This window comes from Quercus robur, chromosome 12 (assembly GCF_932294415.1).
Source record: "Quercus robur chromosome 12, dhQueRobu3.1, whole genome shotgun sequence".
Classification (NCBI taxonomy): Eukaryota; Viridiplantae; Streptophyta; class Magnoliopsida; order Fagales; family Fagaceae; genus Quercus; species Quercus robur.
The window spans coordinates 2,414,213-2,437,370 of record NC_065545.1 but is presented as its reverse complement, the minus strand read 5'-3'; the positions used below and the strand labels follow the sequence as shown (position 1 = coordinate 2,437,370).

General features: G+C 41.1%; 1 protein-coding gene across 1 annotated transcript; it reads right to left on the bottom strand.

Annotated features, from left to right (window-relative positions):
* Positions 1 to 2,294: 2,294 nt before the first annotated feature.
* LOC126710219 (amino acid permease 6-like) lies at positions 2,295 to 18,758 on the bottom strand. The gene is made up of 8 exons (XM_050410595.1): positions 18,641 to 18,758; positions 16,634 to 16,867; positions 16,436 to 16,529; positions 16,103 to 16,320; positions 15,302 to 15,438; positions 13,201 to 13,203; positions 3,543 to 3,770; positions 2,295 to 2,743 (listed from the first exon to the last, which is right to left on the bottom strand). The coding sequence occupies exons 1-8, from the start codon at positions 18,756 to 18,758 to the stop codon at positions 2,321 to 2,323; spliced, it is 1,455 nt and encodes a 484-aa protein (XP_050266552.1). The 3' UTR covers positions 2,295 to 2,320.
* Positions 18,759 to 23,158: the final 4,400 nt, after the last annotated feature.

Sequence of the window (23,158 nt, the reverse complement as noted above, 5' to 3'; positions counted from 1 at the left end):
TTGGTTACTATCGGGCAATCCAAACTCATGCCTGCAAAGTGCAAACACAAGAGAGAGGCAGAGCAAGATATCGCTTCCAATATGGCCGGAACTGATTCATCCAGTGACTTGTGGGTTTAGTATTAATATTTAATACGACTGGAAAGTGAACTAGTTAAATTTCATAAATTTACTGACCATGTTAACCAAAGTATTGTTAAATCTATGAAGAGGATTACTTATCCAAATAGAACCGTATCTAGTAGAAATAGTGCTACATTTAGAGCACAGGCAAGGTCAATCAATAAAGTACAGGTAGGATATAAGTTAGGGAGGGGGAGAACCTGATGTGTTATTCCTTTCTCTTATTGGTAAGTTAATGGAAACTTTAAATCAATGGGAAGGAAAAGTGACTTTGTGAGGAAAGATTTATGCGATTATAAGGCTAATGCAGAATAATTATTTGAAAAATTGATGAAGTATTGCCTGTTTCAATTTTGGGTACCCTTTTGTATTTATACTAAGGGGAGATTGAGTTGTGAAAATTGCGAACAATTTCTTTTAGATGAGAATTGAGTTACAGTGGCAATCTTGTAAAAATAACCAATAAGTGGGATACACTCTCATGACTTGTCTCTATCAAGTTGGACCATAGTTAAGACAAACAGCGCTTTCTGAAAATCAATTTATGTTCATTAGTACTCCACACATACAAACATACTAACACTCACACATCTTCTTCACCTTGCTCATCCCAGAACTCTTCTTTACTTTTGTCTCTTTCTTTGTCTCTAGGTCTTGCATTTGAAGAAGAACATCGAGTTAGAGAATTGAATATGAGATATGGGATAGAGTTTTGAATTATGAGAATTGAGTTGCAAGTGATGCTAAAACTAAATAGGGTTTGAACTTTTTGGATGGGGATTTGTTTGTAAAAATAGATGATAACACAACTTTCTCACTTGGGGTAGGCAAAAAAGATATTGTGTTATACCATCTCATGTAGAGTGCTTGCACAGGTGAAAGTGGGGCTCTTGGGGGATAGGGTAGTTTAGGGTTTTTGGGCATTTAATGCTAAGTACTACTGAGATTTTTTTTTTGAGAATGAAGTACTACTGAGATGAATCGAAATTTTGGGTAGTTAATGTTTGGTTTAGCAGTTGGAAAAGCAAGATTAATATTAGGCAAGATTTAGGGAAGTACACATTTAGGCCAGGTAGATCTTCATGCAACCTTGGGTAGCTAGCTTGTTAATTTGTTGGTCCAGAAAAGCTCAATGACGTAAATGAAGATTTTTTCTTTTTCATTTTTGCTTTGTTGGTCCAGAAAAGCCCAAACATTGTGGTAGATTGCCATTTTTATCTGGCATTGAATCCAAAGGTTATAGTGCCATCCATGGGACTTGGAGGCCCAAAACCGTTCAATTTCATTTTTACTGTTATCATTGGGCTTGGGCTGAATAGAGCCCACACAGAAAAGCCCTAAATACTTCTTGGTGAGTGTACTGTGTAGAGAAAGTTTGCACCACATTCCCTTTTCACTGCTTACTCTTAAGATTGCCATTTTGTCAAGCCATGTACTCGAGCCTAAATTATTATGGAAGCAAAAAAATTAATTCTACATGCTTTATTAAATACTTGATGCCAATAACTTGTGTCTCTGAATTTTAGTATGTTTCCAATTCCATTGATTTTTTTTCCCTTTTTTTTCTAAGGGTCTATTGGCATATTTTATTTATTTATTTATTTTTGATAATCGGGTCTATTGGCATATAAGTTATAACTATATGCATATTCGATAGGTACGGTTGTCTTTCATCGTTCAACTTCTTTTGAGTGGTCATCAACAATATGATATTCTCTCTCTCATTTTTTTTTTTTTTTTTAAATTCTTATAATTCAATAGTTGGAGGATAAGAAATTTATACCCTAGATGTTTTTATTAGAAATACTTAAAAATACCACTTGAACTACAAAGCCCTTAACGACCAAATGATGTTCATAATTAGTAGTCAGCAAGCCGAGGAGATAGCTTTTGTTCCATTAAAAAAAATTTATAAGTGGAATGCACGGATCAAGTATCAACAGAAGAAAAAGAAAAGAAAAGGAAATGAAGAATACATGATGGGGAATATTGGAGCGGTTACCACATAATTAGCACATTAGTTTCATTATTTTGTGAGAACTTTTGCCTCACAAATTGAGAGACAAGATCGTTTTCCAATTTCACCACACTATAAGCAACCAAGAAATTGAGAAAGAAAATCCTTACATGTCTCTTAAATAGTTAAATATAAACACATATAGCAGCTTATTGATCATAATTGCTTATAGGTTCTGAATCACTGTTTGAACTGGAAAGGCTTGCTAGCATGAAGACCCTTATTTAATCCTTGGATGGCACCACATGCTGCAGCCAATGAAACAAGAAAGCAAAACAAGCTCAAGATTTGAAGCCCGAACCACTGAAATGTTCGTTTCCTAATCTTTTTCTGAGCAATGTACATCTCCACTGGGAAATAGACCGCAACTGGCCAGAACGCAATGGCTCCAAGAAGTGAAAGCATCTCATTGAAAAAGGGCATAGCCATGGCAAGAACTGTTATTATCACCACAAAAATTGTTCTCCAAATTAGCCTTAAGAAGTTGATACTAAATCTTATTTTGCCAATGTTTAATGGGTACTCCACAGATACGAACTTTGAGTTAGGCCACCTCATGCTAGCCCATAATTCTAACATGCGGAAGACTGGTTGCCCAATTACCTGTCCACAAATATTCAATATGAAAGATAATCTAACAACTTAATTTTCAACTAGCTGGGGAAACAAATTTTTCTTTTTGTTAAGGTATCAAGTTACGATTAGAGTAACATCATTTTTATATGGGTTTATTAGTGACATCACATTTATTATACACTAATCATAACAGATCATGCTAACGATTGTGAAAGATTTTGCAATTCTAAACTTTTTGCTTGATTTTACATCGTATATCAAAACCAAAATGAAAACATGAGTGAAATTATTCAATGCATCCGATATACTACACATTCCTTTTTTATAAATGTAAGTATCATATGTGAGTTCCACATGCATATAAAACCCACATTATTTTTTGTGCAGTTATAATATATTTGAACTTATGACATTCTTTCCACGATATAATTAATATTAATTACCAGGAAAAAACACTAATTGATTTCTTATATAGGCAAGATTCAAGCTCAAAGAACTTTACCAAAATGTCCAAAACCAACTAAAATCCACGTTTATATTTGATGGAGAGGGGAAACTAGATGCTGAGATGGTCTGAAATTAGAATGTTGTGTAGAAATTTTAAATCATAAGTTTGGCAAATTTTAAGTTATGAAGCATGATTTTAGCTTCTTAAGGTGAATGTCTTTGGATTACCGGACAACTGGTTTTGGCAAGTGAGATCAGTTGTTTGTAGGTTTTATTGGTTAGAGGCAAGTTCTAAGAATTTTTATTAAAAAGATTAGATGTTATCCAAGAAAATAAAATAAAAATTAAGCATGGATTTGGAATGCTTGAAAGAAAGAACCTGATATGATCCCAATAGGTGCACCACAATCATGATATTGCCCAAGTCTATCAACCAGAAGGGCTCGTAAAACCCAAAGCCAGTCAGCATGTTGCCCCGTGCCTCGTTCCCAAATGCAGCATAGCCAAGGCAACCGCACATGAGGAAGAATACTGTCATGGTCGAGATAGCTATTTTGTTGGCCTTCTTCATCACTTTATTTTCAGGCGGTGATGACTTTAACGTGTCCTGAAAATATAATTCACAAGAAATGAATGTCAAAAATTTTCTTGTAATATAATCAAATAAACTTATTTGCTTGAAATAAGAAATCCAAATAAGAATCTGATGCTTCTCAAATAAAAATAAAAATAAAGATCTCATGATTTTTTTATTAATTTTTTTTTTTTTTTTAAATAAGATCATCTTACGACTTAATTACTTGTAAAAAGAATGGCTTTAAATTTTGATATTATTATAAATTATTTAATTTTGTTAAATTATTAATTATCTGATTTTTTTTTTTTTTTTGGAGAAGAAAGTCATTGCATTTCATTGAAAAGAAGATCAATTGTGATTGGTAAAAAGAACAGGAAGCAAGTGTAGAGGAACATCTTTCATTCACACTGAATAACCTCTAATATGTCTAGCGCATATTTAGCTAGGTCGTGCATTACAGAATTGCCAAGTCTACTTAAACTATTAGAAGGTGATGAATTTAATTACTAAACTATATATAATTCTAACAATTCCTCTCATTTTGTGGGGGCATAAATTCCCCCATAATAAATGAGGTTCAACAAGTGAGATTTTTAATATTTTAAATAGGAGGTAGAGTTAAAATATAAATTGAATTCAAAATTTTCTACCCTAATATACTATATAAATTACCAGTTATCCAAAAGTTTTAAACCGTTAAAAAATTGTGAATTTAATCACTTAACCATAATTCTATCAAACTTCAATTATTGCAAATGCAATAATGAAAAGGGAGGGGGAGGGGGTGAGTGTGGGAGATCAACGAAAAAAATGAGAGAGTGGTAGGTCTTACTTGGACATCTGTACGGTACCGAGCTCCCAAAGCCCATACTGGCCTTGGGCCCAGACCCATCTAGGCCCCGGGCCCAAGCCCATACCGGCCTTGGGCGCAGGCCCAGCAGAAAGTTCCAGTTACCTTATGCCCTTCTTGAAACTGCCTTAGAGCAAAAACAAGTTTTGGGTATTATGTTCCCGGGGTTGACCGGTTAATTTTTCCTGGTAGAGCGCATGAGTCATATCCGTGAAGGTCATGATATGCACGGGAACGTGAGTTGCCGAACATAATCGGTGAAAATGGAACCAAGTTCCAAGATCATAAATGCTGCACCGCCCTTTCACCTAAACAACCACTTTAACCAGATGATACTGGACCTTCAATAGCACTAACGGTGACTGTAATCATGATCTCCCCACTAACCTTGGCTATAAATAGAAGAAAGTTGGGAGAAGAAGGGGTTCAGAAAAATTGAGAGAAAATAGTCAAGGAGAGAGTATCAACTGAGTGTTGCTTTGAGTCTCTCTGCCGAGAACAACCCATTGTAGGAAATCCTTAAACCCACTACAAATAAATTGTGAGCCCAAGTGATCTAAGGCCCAGAATTCTTGTACTTGGTTCTTACAATTGGCGCCCACCGTGGGGCTCTCCTACGAAGCTGTGGTTCGAGTGAGACTCAAGCAAAGAAGATGTCTGAGGAGCGTTCAGGAGGGCACGTTCCGAGCAATTCCGCAGGATCTTCTCGGGGATCGACGTGGAGGGAGAGAAGGCAGAAGCGGCTGGAGGATAGGGAGCATCCAAGAGGAGAGGAAAGGTCCGGATTGGGAGAAGGATCGGCCCAGACACACCGGGCGATTTCAAACGTCTCAGCACATCGGCAACATGATGATAGAGACCGGGAGCTGGAGCGGTTGCGCAGATTGGTAATGGACTTAGAGCTGGAAGCAAGGGGTCGGCGCCACGAAAGGAACCACAACCCCCAACCCAGGAGGAACCGTGGCGAGGAAGGTTCCAGCCGATCTGTTACACAACAACACCGAGACCGATCACGTTCTCAAGAGTCACGTCGTCACTCCCGGGAGACGCGTCGTAGACGGGACCGTTCCAGGTTGCATGGATATGATAACCAAGGGTCAGAGTCGCCAGAGGAGCGGCGGCACCACCACGCCACGATGGACGCTATGAGCAGGGCCTTGCGGATGGCAACCCGGTCTCCATTCTCTGATGAGATTGAACGGGCACCCATGCCGAGCAGATTCACGCGTCCACCATTCAATTCCTATGAGGGGAGGACAGACCCCGTGGAGCATGTCAGTCATTACATCCACATGATGTCGTTGCATGCGCACAACGATGCATTGATGTGTAAAGTATTCCCCTCTAGTCTCGGCTCTACCGCACTGAGATGGTTCAATGGGTTGCGGAAAGGTTCTATACACAGCTTCGCCGAGCTGATTCAGGAGTTCGGCAGCAGGTTCGTAACATGCAGCCGAGTGCAACAACCGGTCGACGCGTTGCTTTCCATGAAAATGAGGGTCGGGGAAACCCTTTGGAGTTATGCCAGCCGATACTGGGAACTCTACAATGAGATTGGTGGGGGAAACGAGAAAATTGCGGCTAGCACCTTCAGGATGGGGCTCCCCGAGGATTCTGAACTGCGGGAGTCGCTGACAAGAAGACCCCCGGAGGATATGAGGCAACTGATGAGACGCATAGAGGAGTACAAACGCCTGGAGGATGACCGGCTGCAAAGCAGGGGGAAAGCCCCTTTTACGGGGAGATCTCGGCAAAGCATCTTGCCGCCAAAGCCGAAAAGGGACTTCAGAATGCAGGAACCAGAGGTGCAGATCGAAGGGGTTAATGTGTTGTTTAAAGAGCCCGTGCACAAGATACTGGAACGGATAAGGAACGAGCCATTCTTCAGATGGCCGAACAAAATTGGGGGCGACCCATCTCGGAGGAACCAAAGCCTATACTGCACTTATCACAGAGACAAGGGGCACACCACCGAGCAGTGTAGGGTGTTGAAAGATCATCTCGGGCAGTTAGTGAAGGCAGGGCACCTGAAAGAGTTTGTAGCAGATTCCACTGACCGGGAGACCGAACAGGGCGCCCAACAGAAAAGGAATCCCCTTCCACCACCCCGGGGGGTAATCAACGTCATTCATGCCGCACCGAGAGGGGCAGCAGCGGCAAGGATGGTGATAACAGTGGCTTGCGCGGAGGGAGAATCATCCAAGAAGCAAAAGAGAGTTGGATGGCTAGACATCTCGTTCGGAGAAGATGATTTCGAAGGAACCATCCAACCTCACGACGACGCTTTGGTGGTGACAGCCCGGATAGGCGGATTCCTGGTGAAGATGGTGATGATTGATCAGGGTAGCGGGGCTGACGTCATGTACCCGGACCTCTTCGAAGGGCTCGGGTTAAAAACCCAGGATTTGGCGAAGTATAACACGCCATTGGTCTCGTTTGACGGGAGAATTGTGATTCCCGAGGGGCAAATCTCTCTCCCAGTGGACATGGAGGGCAAGGAAGTTGTAGTTACGTTCATAGTAGTCCGATCATTCGCACCTTACACCGCAATCCTGGGGAGGCCGTGGATTCACGCCATGGGGGCTGTTCCGTCCACCCTTCACGTGAAAGTAAAATTTCCTACTGAGTACGGAGTTGTAGAGGTAAGGGGGAATCAGCAGGTGGCGAAGCAATGCCTCTTAGCCGCGGTCCAGTGGGAAAAGGAACAGCTCGGCCAAGCTGAGCACGCCGAGAAAGAGACTGCATAGCAATTACAGATACCCCAGGAAAATGGGGCGGACGTTGCCAAGGAGATGCTGAAGGTAAGAATTCTCCCAGATAGTGACAAATACTTCCAGATAGGTACAAGCATGAATGACCGGGAAAGGGTAGAGATGTTGTTGTTCCTGTTACAGAACATAGATGTCTTCGCGTGGAACCCGTATGAAGTGCCCGGCGTAGACCCCGAGTTCATTGTTCACAAACTCAATGTGGACCCATCGTTTCCCCCGAAAAAGCAGAAGCCGAGAAGAGCATCAAAGGAACACGTCGATGCAGTAAACCTGGAGGTCCAGCGACTGAAGGAAGCCGGGGTCATAAAAGAAATATTCTTCCCGAGATGGCTAGCAAACACTGTCGTAGTGAAGAAGAAGAGCGGGAAATGGAGAGTTTGCGTGGACTTCACCGATCTAAACAGAGCGTGTCCCAAGGATCCATTCCCGATGCCCAAGATTGATCAGCTAGTGGATGCCACGTACGGGCACCCGAGAATGAGTTTCCTCGACGCTTTCCAAGGCTACCACCAGATTGCCTTGGCGCCCGAGGACCGAGAGAAGACAGCATTTATATCCCCGAACGCAAACTATCACTACGAGGTCATGCCGTTTGGATTGAAGAATGCCGGGGCCACCTACCAGCGTATGATGACAAGGATGTTCCGGGAAAAAATTGGGTGCACGGTTGAAGTTTATATCGACGACATGGTAGTAAAAAGCAGAAAAGAGTCGCTGCATACTGAAGACCTTCGGGGAGTATTCGAGATACTACGGCGACAAGGGTTGCGCCTCAATGCCGAAAAGTGCACTTTCGGAGTGGGGGCTGGCAAGTTCCTGGGTTATCTGATCTCCACTCGGGGAATAGAGGCTAACCCCGACCAAATAGAGGCCGTCAATCGCCTCAAACCACCGAGCAATCCTAAGGAGGTGCAAGTGCTCACCGGGATGTTAGCCGCCCTGAACCGATTCATCTCCAATCGCTGCCGGCCATTCTATCAACTTCTGAAGAAGTGGAAGGGGTTTCAGTGGGACGAGAGCTGCGATAAAGCCTTTCGAGAACTAAAGGAATATTTGGCAAAGGCGCCGAGGTTGACGGCCCTGGAGCCCGGGGAGGATCTGTTTATGTACCTTGCAGTCACCAATCATGCCGTAAGTGCTGTGTTACTAAGGGACTGGGGAGTGCAAATGCCGGTGTATTACGTGAGCAAGACCTTGGTCGATGCCGAGACAAGGTACCTGCCTCTTGAAAAGTTGGTTTTGGCCTTGGTACACGCCACGAGGAAGTTACCACACTACTTCCAGGCACACACAGTGTTCGTCCTCACCGAGTATCCATTGCAATCACTGTTGAAAAGATCCGATTTCACAGGACGGATTGCTAAATGGGGGACTCGGTTGGGATCGTTTGACATAAGATACCGACCTAGAAGCTCGGTGAAAGGGCAGGTTCTCGCTGATTTCATCGCGGAATTTACACCTAAGAGTGAAGGCAAGGTAATCTGTAGTGCGGAGATTCGCTCGTGGAGGTTATTTGTGGACGGCGCATCAAATGCTATGGGGGCTGGGGCTGGTATTGTCATAGTCACCCCTGAAGGTATGCGACTGGAACACTCCTTCAGATTGGGGTTCAAACCCTCGAACAACGAAGCTGAATATGAAGCCCTGCTGGCCGGACTGAGGGCAGTATTGCATCTGGGCGCCAAGGACGTGGAAATCTACTCGGACTCTCGGCTGGTTGTTTGTCAGATCACTGGGGACTTCGAGGCTCGGGATCCCCGAATGAAAGCTTATCTAAGTACGGCAAAGCAAGTTATCGGTCAGTTTGGAACGGTGAAGATATCCCAGGTAGCCCGGTCACAAAACAGGCATGCTGACTCTCTTGCCACGTTAGCCTCATCTGCTACCGAGGACACCCCGAGGCTTATCACGATTGAACTTGTAAGGGAGCCAAGCATCTGTGTGAAGACTGCTCTCGACCAGGCCGGAGTAGAGGTCGCGCAGGTGGCGGTGGTCGGATCATGCTGGATGAACCCGATCATAGACTTTCTTTCCGAAGACAAAGTTCCAGAGGATGAGGCCGAGGCCAACAAGATTTGACGAATGGCTCCCAGGTACTGGTTGTCTTCTGACCGAAAGTTGTACAGAAGGTCCTTCGCGGGCCCTTACCTCTTGTGCCTGCATCCTGAAAGAGTCAAGGAGCTTCTAACCGAGCTGCATGAAGGAGTATGCGGCGGTCATGCTGGGGGACGATCTTTAGCACACAGAGCAATGACGCAGGGGTTTTGGTGGCCACAGATGCAGAAGGACGCCGCCGAATACGTTCGGAGTTGCGAGCAATGTCAAAAGCACGCCCCAATGATCCATCAGCCGGCAGGACATCTAAATCCTGTCAGCAGCCCGTGGCCATTTGCATAATGGGGGCTTGACATCCTCGGGCCGTTCCCCCGAGCAACGGGGAACCGCCGTTTTGTACTGGTGGCTGTGGATTACTTCACAAAGTGGGCTGAAGCTGAAGCCTTGGCCAATATCCGGGATACTGACGTAAAAAAAATTTGTGTGGAAAAACATAGTTACAAGGTTTGGGGTGCCGAATTCACTAGTGACAGACAACGGGCTACAATTCGACAGCAACGCTTTTCGGACTTTTTGCAGCGAGCTCGGCATCAAGAACAAGTATTCAACCCCGGCATACCCCCAGAGCAACGGCCAAGCTGAAGCAGTAAACAAGACTATTTTGAACGGGCTTAAGAGAAGGTTGGATGGAGCGAAAGGAAGATGGGCAGAAGAACTACCCAGTGTTTTATGGGCCTACCGCACGACCCCCAGGAGATCCACGGGGGAAACCCCATTTTCTCTGGCATACGGAGCAGAAGCAGTGATACCAACCGAGGTGAACTTATGCAGTGCACGGGTCGCCGGGTTTGACCCCGTACAGAACGCCGACCTTATGATGGAGCATTTGGATTGGCTAGAAGAGTGCAGGGAGGCCGCGACCGTACGTCTTGCCGAGTATCAGCAGAAGCTGGCGCAAAGGTACAACCGAAATGTAAAGACCAGGGAATTCAGTGCCGGGGAATTAGTGTTAAGAAGGGTAGTGGGGCACATGCGGGACATGGCTGCAGGGAAGCTTGCTCAGAGTTGGGAGGGACCATACAGAGTCACAGCCGTCGCAGGTGCAGGGGCCTACCACTTGGAGGACCTGGACGAGAGGCCGCTCCCCCGACCATGGAATGCCAACAACCTGAAGAAATTCTACGCGTAACCATCGATGTAAGCCAAAACTTGTATTCTATTAAGATTAAGAGCATGATGAACTTTTTTGGCTGTGCTGTTTTTTAACCCTGTAACCACACCAAGAGAATCGCCAATAAAGCCTAAGGACAGAAACCTGACCCTCGACTCGATCAATATCATCGAGCAGGTGAAAACCTTACAAATAAATCCTAAGGACAGAAACCTGACCCTCGGCTCGATCAACATCGCCGAGCAGGTGAAAACCTTTCGAATAAATCCTAAGGACAGAAACCTGACCCTCAGCTCAATCAACATCGCCGAGCAGGTGAAAACCTTTCGAATAAATCCTAAGGACAGAAACCTGACCCTCGGCTCGATCAACATCGCCGAGCAGGTGAAAACCTTACAAATAAATCCTAAGGACAGAAACCTGACCCTCGGCTCGATCAACATCGCCGAGCAGGTGAAAACCTTACAAATAAATCCTAAGGACAGAAACCTGACCCTCGGCTCGATCAACATCGCCGAGTAGGTGAAAACCTTACGAATAAATCCTAAGGACAGAAACCTGACCCTCGGCTCGATTAACATCGCCGAGCAGGTGAAGACCTTTCGAATAAATCCTAAGGACAGAAACCTGACCTCGGCTTGATCAACATCGCCGAGCAGGTGAAAACCTTACGAATAAATCCTAAGGACAGAAACCTGACCCTCGGCTCGATCAACATCGCCGAGCAGGTGAAGACCTTACGAATAAATCCTAAGGACAGAAACCTGACCCTCGGCTCGATCAACATCGTCGAGCAGGTGAAAACCTTACGAATAAAACCTAAGAACAGAAACCTGACCCTCGGCTCGATCAATGTCACCGAGCAGGTGAAAACCTTACGAGTAAATCTTAAGGACAGAAAACTGATCCTCGGCTCGATCAATATCGCCGAATAGGTGAGAACCTTACAATCAAATCTATAAGGACGAAAGCACAATCCTCGGTTAAACCAAATCCTGATAAAAACCTAACCCTTTTTGCAAAAACTAAGTCCAATAGCGCTCTCAAAATTCTCACAGCGCCGTACAACAGGTTTTCGGGGGTACCATTCTATTAAGCGGCCATAGCACTGGTATAATTCAAGCAAAACACAAAACAAAGATAATTTCATTCAACAAATTGGAACGGAAGCAGAAAACGGACTACTGATTAAACAGGTAAAAGCAATTGTTCAATCACCACATCCCGGTGACATGGGCAAATAAAACCGACAAACTAAAGCAATTGTTCAATCACCACATCCCGGTGACATAGGCAAATAAAAACAAAATAAAAATAAGCTAACAAGTAAAAATAAAATCAGCTGGGAGGTTGAGTCGGTGTTGGCACTTCCTGCTGGACGGTCAGAGGAAAAGGCTGGCCCTCACCAAGAAGCTCCTGCACGGTAGGTATGCTCGTGGCCTCCATATCCTCGGGCTCGGCATGAGAGTCGATTTGCTCAACCAACTCCCTCATACTGGCCGTCTCCTCCTCGTCAAAAGCAGCCGGGGCGTTCTGGACGGCAGGTACAGGATTCGGAAATGGAATCTGGCCGGGGTCTCTCAGCGGCGAGTCTTCAGGAACTCCCATTGCCTGAAGAGCAACAAACCACCCGGCCTCGAAACCCATATGCTGAGCCCGAGCCACCACCGGCTCTGCGGAGTTCTCGGCGTCGGCAAAGCCTACGTCATACCACTTTTGCTCCGCGGCCGCCAAGCCTGCCCTGAGATCAGCTATCTCGTCGGCATGGGAAGTGTTGAGGCTGAGGGTTTCGGCTAGTTTGAGTTCCGTCTCATTTTGCCTGGCCAGGAGGTCTGCACACCTCTTTTCAGCCGATGCTCGGAACTTCTCCGCGGCAGCAGCCTTCTTCTCGGCAGCCTCAGCAATCTTTGCCTTTTCCTTAGCCGTTTTCACCGCTGACTCCCGCGCCCCCTTCTCGCGCTCATTTTCCTCATCAAGCTCCCGTGCCCGGGCAGCCACAATGTGAGCCAGTTGAGCGGCCTAGCAAGCACGAAGGTTAGCAAAGTGACAAAAGGAAATCTACATGGAGCAAATAGATAAAAGAATTACCGCAATGGCGTGCCACTCTAACCGGCGCCCCACGGACTCCTCGGACCCATCATCAAAGGCGTGCACGCCCTCGGGAAGTTGGAGAGCTCCGGCCAAGGTTTGGGCAATACGGCCGCCCTCGCCCTTATCCCACATCCGAACAGAGGCCGTCGATGGCAATGGCTTGCCGTCCAGAAGAAACTTTGGCTCCCACACTGGAGCCACTTGGGAGGAGGACGCGCCCCCCGTGCCGGCTTCGGTTGGCGGCTCGCGGATAACAATTCCCCCTGTTGGTCGGGGAGGAGTCTGGACAGCGGCATCCCCCGGGCCCGTGGAATGTTGCTCGGTTACTTTCTGTTTCTTCCGGGCACGTCCGGACTGCGAGGGGGGAGGAGGTTGAGAAACTGGACCCCGACCCTGAGTAGGCGGGGGCTGGTTGGTCGGCCGGGCACCAGGCACGAACCTGTCAAGGGTCATTACTCTCCTTGCCACCATTCTTTCACCGGGCTGGATCGCTTCAGCTAGCAAGTTAGCCGCGTCTGTCACTTGCTGTTGATGCTCGGCGGGTGGATCCTCGGGATGGGGCTGCTCTTGGGCTTGGTCCCCTTGTTGTATGGCTTCGTGAGCTCTCTCTCTAAGGCGCCGAGATACCTGTTCCGTGGAATTGTCTCGCAGGGGAACTAGTTCGTCCGCGGCAGTGAACCGCCGACCAAATTCCCTCGCTTCCCCGGTTGTAAGCTTCGGCGGCAAGAAATTCACGTACCGGACGTCTATGTACGATAGCAGGGGGCTGTCAACTATCAACGCCTGCTTCAAAGGCTGCCAAGTAGAGTAAACCGGTTCCACGCCGAGGATCAGGTGTGAGGCCCGGAGTTGCCCGTTCCAATGCACGTAGATCTCGGAACGGAGGACGAAGTTTAAGTCCCTGATGTGAACGGCTCTGAGGTCCTGAACAAACACTTTGCCGTCTGCAAAAGAACAGATAACGCATTAGCTTCTAACAATAAAAAATTTCTTTTACTCAAACAATTATAAGAAGGGGATGGTACGAACCCACTTCACGCCGTGTGAGGGGGCAAGGGATCTCCCCGGCAAACCAATTGCCGCGCACCCTGACGAACTCCCCGGCGGAGTTCCTGTTCGAATCGGGTAGGCACGATATCAGCCGTACCCGAGCATCCCTCGTCTTTAAGTAATAATTTGTGGATTTGCTCCCACAGAGGCTGTACATTTGGTTAATATCATGGTGGTTTAATTGTAAGTCAAAGGTATGGTTCAACTGGCCGACACAACTAACTACCCGGTAAAAATTGGGGGGAAGCTGGTCGGGGCACAGCCCATAGTAGGTGAGTGTGCTTATCAGGAGGGGATCTACCGGGAACCTAACCCCACCTTCTAAAATGGACATCAAAGGAAAGAAGGCTGTACCCTGCCCTCGGTGGAGTTCCATATCACTTTCATGGCAGTAAGCCACGTCCACGTCATTGGGAATACTAAATTTACTCCTAAAGGTGGCCAAAGCAGCCGGGGTATCTAGAAGGTAAGAATAACCCATCTATAAAGCCTAAAACTACAAGAATGAACTCAAAGAAACAAAGCTGAAGGAACAGGAAGGGGAAGAAAGACTTACTTTGGGTTCTAAGGAGGAAAAGAACGCTGAGCAAGCAAGCGCATAGAAATGTGGTCGGCAGAGAGTAGGCACTAAAGATCAGAGGCGAAGGAAAAATGGAATGATGTTTGGAGAAGGACTATTTATAGAGCCAGAAGAAATGGGGAAAGAAGAAATGCTTAATCAAGCAATAAATGGGCACAGCCTACGAGCGACCCAACACATGCCAAGCGTAACCGATTTGCGCGCCGCTTCGGTTCACGAACCGTCAGGCAATAATGACGACTGCGCCTGGCGCCGCGAAACGGCGCGTCTTTTGAGATGACTATTAATGAGAAGTGACAGCCAGAAGTCCCAGACTAGAAGATTCCCGAGGTCAAAAGGCCCCGGCAGCTCCTTGATTCTCCTCGGTGACCGAGTATGAATCAAGGGGGGGCTATTGTACGGCACCGAGCTCCCAAAGCCCATACTGGCCTTGGGCCCAGACCCATCTAGGCCCCGGGCCCAAGCCCATACCGGCCTTGGGCGCAGGCCCAGCAGAAAGTTCCAGTTACCTTATGCCCTTCTTGAAACTGCCTTAGAGCAAAAACAAGTTTTGGGTATTATGTTCCCGGGGTTGACCGGTTAATCTTTCCCGATAGAGCGCATGAGTCATATCCGTGAAGGTCATGATATGCACGGGAACGTGAGTTGCCGAACATAATCGGTGAAAATGGAACCAAGTTCCAAGATCATAAATGCTGCACCGCCCTTTCACCTAAACAACCACTTTAACCAGATGATACTGGACCTTCAATAGCACTAACGGTGACTGTAATCATGATCTCCCCACTAACCTTAGCTATAAATAGAAGAAAGTTGGGAGAAGAAGGGGTTCAGAAAAATTGAGAGAAAATAGTCAAGGAGAGAGTATCAACTGAGTGTTGCTTTGAGTCTCTTTGCCGAGAACAACCCATTGTAGGAAATCCTTAAACCCACTACAAATAAATTGTGAGCCCAAGTGATCTAAGGCCCAGAATTCTTGTACTTGGTTCTTACAACATCGATTGCAATAAAAGTATAAGCGCAAGCAAGTGCAATGTTTCCCAATGCTGTGCACGCCCTCCAAATTTTTTCTGCTTGAGATATATCAACCCCTACTTCCACTCCAGTCATAGTGGCTCTCCCCCTGGGCCCTGTACAAATCCCAGTTTTTACACCACCCCCACCCAAAAAAAAAAAAAAAACTCTGAACAAAGAGCACAAGGTAAAACAAGGAAACAAATATCCTGCTAGGTTTATAAAAAAAAAATAACCTGCTATTTCATTTTTAATATACTTCAATATATATTTCATGAGTGTCTATTTGGTACAATTTATTTTTTAGTTATTTGATAAAGCTATATTTATCAAAATAATTTAGAGAAACTGTACTTTGAATAATGTGTTATGCTAAATTCACAGGGTTGGCTACTTACAAAATATAGATGAGATCATGGAGTACATAATTAGAGAAATTTTATATGTATTTTTGGGAGAATTTTCCTTCAACCTATTACATGGTGATGAAAAAGACCAACATGCAATATTAATCCAATTACCTATTTAATTTGTAGTCATTATCTTGATTAAAATAAATGTATATAGTCATTTCAATTGGTTAGATGCGATTCCTCTAAACCATTTGAATGAAAACTTTTAACATTTTCTTTACTTGATCATGGAATGTTTTATGATAAAAAGAAAAAAATTTCTATATAAATATATATATATATATATATATATATATTTTGGATGTGTGGAACTTGTCAAAAACTGTGCCAAAAGAAAATAGGAAGGAGGAAAAAGAATGAACATTACCCGAGATGACCCTTGCAAAGGAAAGTCCAATCCCTATACTCGCATAACCGAAAGACATAATTGCTGCCACACTGGACAGCCATGACAATTCATGAAAGTTTGGGATTTGAGACAATAAAATCTCAAAAATCCCCAATGCAATCATGTATGGATTGTTGGAAAACTTGCATGGAGCTTTATGGCCTCTTTTGTGGAAGCAATGTGATTTATGTATAGCCCTACAATATACAGCAATACTCGTATATAGTAACAATTAGATAGGTCTCAACACAATTATACTGCTAGGGAAAGTGTAGCAGTTTTCACTTTTCATATATGCAAAGGGAAACTTACACCATGCTTGTAGATGTTGTTATGGTATAGCCGATCAAAATTCCAATGAGGCTCATATTTTGGACCAACCCACAAGCCATGTACATTTCTCCACCTAATCATTTAGAAAATAAAAAGGAAAAAGACAATTTCAATAAATTTAGACCATGAAACTGTAGGTATTAATTTTACAATTTTTGGTGTATGCTTTAAAATTACCTAAGATGTTTTGGACAGCCTCCATGTATGTGTAATTTCGCTTCCCAATAACCGGGTCTGGGCACCTGTAACAATCTGCTAAAAGATTGGCAGTATATAATGTAATCGCTGCAAAAATTAAGACAATGCTTATGCCGAAAATCCATCCGAGTTGTGCCACACTCCAGGCCAGTGAGAGAATCCCAGTGCTTATCACAGCTGTAATTATATGTGCACTTGCAGTCCAAACAGTCCCTGCATCATATACAAGTATTAAGTTTATCATGCAAAAATACTTGAATTAATCATTTTTAAATCTTAAATTAACTAATGTCAATTTTTAAATGCATATTAAAAAACTAATTAAGAACTCTATCTATTATATTATTATCTTATTGTTGACGTAACACCAATCATATTCATTGTCATTTTAAAAGGGAAAAAAATTGTAATTTTTTTTAAGCTTTTGTATTTTCCATCTCTTTTACCCTTAAAAGGAAGACTGTTTATGTTGTTGCATTAAGTATTTTTTCACCTCTTATTGAGGGGTGTGTCATGAAGTGGGCTCCCTTAAAGTGTGTGGGTTCATACTTCATAGGTGTGTGGATCTAAATTTTAATAGAATTTGGAATGAGTTTGAGATCTATATATTTTAATAAATTCATATTTTGAAAATGTAATTTCAACTCAAACTTGTCTTTTCCCATTTTTAAGTAAGTTTACCGAAAAAGAAGTAAGTGCACCAAAATGGACCGAAGTGGACCGAATGAATAGAAATAAACCAAAGTGGACTGAAATGGAGGGTGGGCATTAGCTGTTTGTTTTTTTTTTTTTTTTTGATAATTATTTTATCATTTTTTTGATAATTTAATAGTTATAACTATAAATAATTGGGGATTAATTTGAACTCTAATTATGATAATAATGGAGAATAAATTATGCTATTAAACTAAAAAACTCTTTAATAGGTTTAGGATTTATTAATTTGCACGATTAGGAAAAAGACACTAATAATAACAGAGAATTGTTAACGAATATACTAAAGGCATTGATTTAGGAACTATTTTTAGTAATATTTTATGGAAAAATGACAAAACAATAATTTTGTTGACAACTTTTTATATTTCCCATTATAAAAGTGGTGTCAAAACTTTTTTAATATAATTTATTAACAATTGCCCTAAAAGTATTCATTAACATTATCCTTAATAATTTATCACTTTTATATCTGTTTATACTCAATTATAGAACTTTTACTCTTATGAGGAACCCCAACTGCTCTCATTAAAGCCCATGAGTAATCTGGCACAAAGGACGACAAATCATGAAGCTTGATGACATCTAAATCTCTAATCTACAGGTTGACATTAATGGACCTTCACCCATAACATTGATGATATCCCCCGGTTATTTATTTTTATTACTAATTATTTTTATTATGAATAAGAGATCCCCGGTTTTACTTATTACAACCCCTCTCCATCTCTCTGTAAAATAATAATAATAATAAAAATGAAAAACAGCTGAGTTTAGATTATGTGGCAGTCTAAACTATATAATGAGTAAAATGGACAGTTTATGAAATGGAAAAGACTATGTTTTGAAGGTTCCGCCTTCCAATATATATAGTAAGAGTATATTAGTATGTGAGGAATGAGGAAACAGTTATCACACTTGCCATCTCTTTTTTTTTTAGCCAAAATAAAAAATAATAATAAAAAGAAAGAGTACATCTGTACATGTCTAACACAGATTCTTGACCGTTTCTATCAATTCGAGCTTTTTCTCAACCAGGCTACTAAATTCATACATTACATGAAATCATAAAAATAAATTAATAAACATATATGTGTTTTGGTAAATAGGGAAGAATAAATAAATAATATGAGATCCACGGGAATTGGTCAGAAATGAGAGAGACGGCACTTCAATGACACATGCACAAAACAATCAAATAAATAACTAGATAAAAGTATTACATGCATGCATGGACTTTGGAAAGAGATCAGAGGGACAGAGAAACATTACCAGTTCTTTTGGGTTTCCCATCATCATCTAGTTCTCCATTCGCAGCTTGTCTGTCAATATTATCCAAACCAGATTCACATATCTCATGTTGGAATTCTGAATCAATGGCACTCTCCATATACTCTTTCTCTTTGCCCCCTAGCAAGCTAGCTAGCTATTTCTGTGTCCTTTGAATGAAAGATCAATGACTATATTCAGCGTTTCAAAAAACTTTCACCATAAAAATGGGCATTATTTAAGTTTCTTACGTCAAACCATCCTTTATGAAGGTTTGCTTTATTCATCCCAAGATTCACTCTGCTGATGAGAGGAGTAGAGTCAAGCACTCCTATTTATTGTACTGCATCTGCATGTAGTTTATGTGGCTCAATATGATTGATCCAAGCAAGATGATGATAGTGTATGCGTTACTTTTTGGGTTGGCAAGTTGGAGATATTCCAAAAATTATTCTGAATTCCTGATGTATTAAGCTTCCTTCTCATCCGAAAATGATCTTATATATATATATATGCGGAATTCGTGAATGGGATCCATTTGTACGTAGTACATGAATGATTTCACATCGAGGTCTATTACTTGCCATATTAGCTATTTACAATTTACATGGATATACACGCCAAGCATATTGGTGTGTTCCTGCAAGTCTGAGAGCGACATTCAACTCATACTAGATCCCAATGTGATGTTTGTGCTTCAGCCAAAAACAAAAATCCAATATGTGATATTTTGATGATAACTTACACTATACCAGATGATGTAATATTGTACTACCTTCAATAATTCAACAAGTGATTGTTGGTAGCAAGAGTTTTATAATTCAGTTGACATCTTTTAATGTTTTTAATAAAGACATTATTTTAGAAGAGTGAGATTAGAAACATCTTTTTTAATTATTTCGTTCTCTATTTCAAAAATATCTTTAAGAAAATTAGGCCAAAATCATTGTTTAGTAGCTATTTTGCTTCATTTTTTAAAATACAAATCATAAATTGAAGATTTAGTTACGATAAAAAAAATACTCCCTCCTCACAGTCAATAAATAAAAAATTTCATTCTCTATTTATCCATGGATTCTTAATCATACTCATTTAATTGGAAGTATTTTTTTTTTATTTGTCCATTTTTTTCCAATTGGAATTGTGAGTCACATTTACAAATATTATTTTTCAAATATTTATTATTAGTATTAATTATTACTATTATTAAGAAATAGCAGTATTTTGACACAAAAATAGTGTTTTTAATTCAACTATATAGAAACTGCTTAGCTTTATTTCTTACTCACTGAGACTCTTAAAAAAGAAAAAGAAAAAAAGAGAGAGATGGTTTTCAAAATATAATTTGTTATGTATTCCTTTAGTTATATCATTACTCAAACTTTTCTCAAAAAAATATCAATACTCAAACACACACACACACGTACAGTTAGCCTCTACTTTCCTTTTTCTTTTTCTTTTTTAAGAAAAAAATAAATTGCAATTAATGAATTAACAAGATAAAAATAAAGAAACAGAAAAAGAAATGATATATTTTTCAATTTGGAAGTTGAATCATTTGTAATCAAGAAAACACAAATATTAAGAAGAGACCCAAATTTTTTTTTTTTTTTTTGAAATTAATCAGAGAGGGAGTATGAGTTGCGTCTATGTGTGTGGAGGGAACGAGAGCCCTTGCTTCAGCTGGTTTTGCATGTACCATTGAGGGTCTCGATACTGGTGGTCCCTGAATCAATTGACAACATTTCTTAATATAGTTACTATCTTCTTCAACATGCTTATCATCACATCACCTGAGTTTAGGTATTTATCAACTATAGATTTTTATTTTTTATTTTGTACTTTTTTTTAAGGATGAGGACCATAGATATATGCCCATTGACTAGTTTCATTTTTGGGTATTTTTGAGCCAATTAAATCTTGATTGAAAATTTAAATTTTAACTATATCCACTATTTCCCAAAAAAAAAAAAAAAACTATACTAACTGGGGGGCCAGGGGGGCCACTCCCTGATGTTCAAGTGGTTCAGTCCAAAACATGTGTCAAACATTTTGCTTGATTTATTTTTAATAAATAATTTTTATGACTTACTATTTTGGGCAAAATATCATGGATTGTCCATCATGATGGTAGCTAGCTAGAACTTAATCATGCATTAATTAAGATAGCAAAAATTAGCTGGTGAGTTGTTTTAAATTTTAATTTTCTATAAATCTTTTAGAACTCTGCTATTTTTATCACATTTCTTCACAAATCTGATTCTCAAAAAAAGATTTCTTCACAAATCTTATATACTTTTACGGGATGTAATATTTTACTCTTTAGTTACTTACCTATCAGTTACTTATTATGCTGTCAGCCTATCTCGTACTATATATATTATGAGGTAATTAAGGTTTTCTCGAGACTTCCAACTTTTCCCTGAAATTAACGGCATTCTCTTTAGTGCATTGTTTTCCAAATGCATTCTCTTGAATCGTTGCTGAACCATTTCGAAAATTTACCCAATTTAGTTTGGAAATCATAGTACAACTGGGTCACTAGGTGTCTAGGATCCAATTTTGGTGTAATGAATCTCAAAGTCACTCTAAATCTACCCACAAACATGTAAGCTCAAAGATAGCAATTGGCTCCACGACTTGTCATTCAGTAATGATCTTCATCCTTAATAATCCTAGTTTGTATTTCACTCAAACCTAGATTTACTTTATTAATTCTGTGGGGGCCCAAGGATTGAGGAAGTATACAACAACCTGTAACTATCATTATAAAAGCATACTAAGCCCGAGGAGGGGATTCGCCCAAGGATAGGAGGAGAGGGGACAAAATACTTCCTGGAAGGCCAAATGGAGAGGATGGTGTTTAGTGAGAGTCAAGGTAGGTGAAGGAAGTTTCCAGTGAAAGCTCACCTACTGCCTCTGCATTAAATTACTGACAACAACTTTATCAGTTGCATTGATGAGGAAGTGACCTGAACAGTAGAATTCACAGCTAAACATCTCCTTCTACCACTTTCAACAGAAGTTTAAAAGAATAAGTGTCCTAAGGAGAGTCTGGGGGATTGTAGATGGAGGGTCAGGATGCAATTAGCTGAGGAGTATATAAAGAAAGAGGACTTCCAGATGAAAGAACCTCCCAGAAAAATCAAGGAAAAGAGATTAGAACAAGAAGAGAGAGAGAGAGAGAGAGAGAGAGAGAGAGAGAGAGAGAGAGAGAGAGAGAGAGAGAGAGAGAGAAGTGTACATCCTTGTGCAAAAACATCGTCCTCAGGCGAGATTGTAAAGAATCATTTATATACTTAATCTTTGGCTTTTGTTCATTCCTTCTCTGTCTAAATCCTCGAGCTAAGCCCAACTTGCTTTACCCCACTATCTTTACAAATATCTATTGGTTTGCGCCTAACTGGAGAGAACAAATCTCACTATTCTAAGTGAGTTTGGGCTGCCAAATTTTTGTGTCCTTAAAAATTCCTTTGATTTTGTTTTTCCACAAAAATAAAAGAGTAAATTATGCGAGTGTTTCTCTATCCAATAGTACTTTTGTGCAGTGAACATAATATTAGTGTTCATGATTTGGAAAAAATGAGATTGGAAAAACGTAAAGTCATTTCAATTTTGGTCATTCATATTTAATCTTTCTTTAAATTATCATTTTGTTCAAGTATTAAAATTGTGTGTCTAAGTTTCCGCATATTATTTACATTTTATTTATCAACTTCTCATTTTATTTGCTAATATTTTAGTTGCATTATTATTTGTCTTTTTTTAGATATGGATTTAAATACACTTGATTCTCAAGGTCCTTCTGAACGAAATTGGACTTCTATTGAAGATTTGAAACTTGTGGAGGCTTTGGTAGAATGTCACCATGAAAAGGAAAGAACCCTGAGAATAAATTTAAGCCTGGATATTTGAAAGTTTTGGAGGAAAAGATTTCTACCAAATTACCTAATACTGGTTAAGAGCAAAACCAAATATTGAATCAAGATTGAGGACTTTGAAAAGATTGAGTATTTTACCATTGTTCAAGTAAGATTGTCATTTGTTGGTCAAATATTACAAGTGTGGGATACTTGATTGAAGACCCACAAGATTTTTTGAAAGACCAATTGATTAGTGATGTAGCTACTTCTTAATTTTAATGCAATGAAATGAAAGAAATTAATTTTATTTATAAAAATAAATAATAAAAAAAGAAGAAGAAGAGAGATTGGGTTTGTTGGATTTCCTCCATTCAAGATTGGGTTTGTAATTTTAGAATAAGGATATTTTAGGCAATTTAATTTAAAATGCTTTCATTTCATTGTCTTCAGATATCTATTTTTATGTTGTCACCTAACAAATAAATAGAAATAAGTATTATATTACAGCATATTGTATTTCTTGTAATACATATTCTTATTCTATATAATCACCATTACATGTTATAAATGTGACAAATAGGATACATTTAACTTGATTCAGTTTTAAAAAGCTAAGGCTTAAAAGTACGAAGACTTTAAGGAGACCAGATAAGAGATA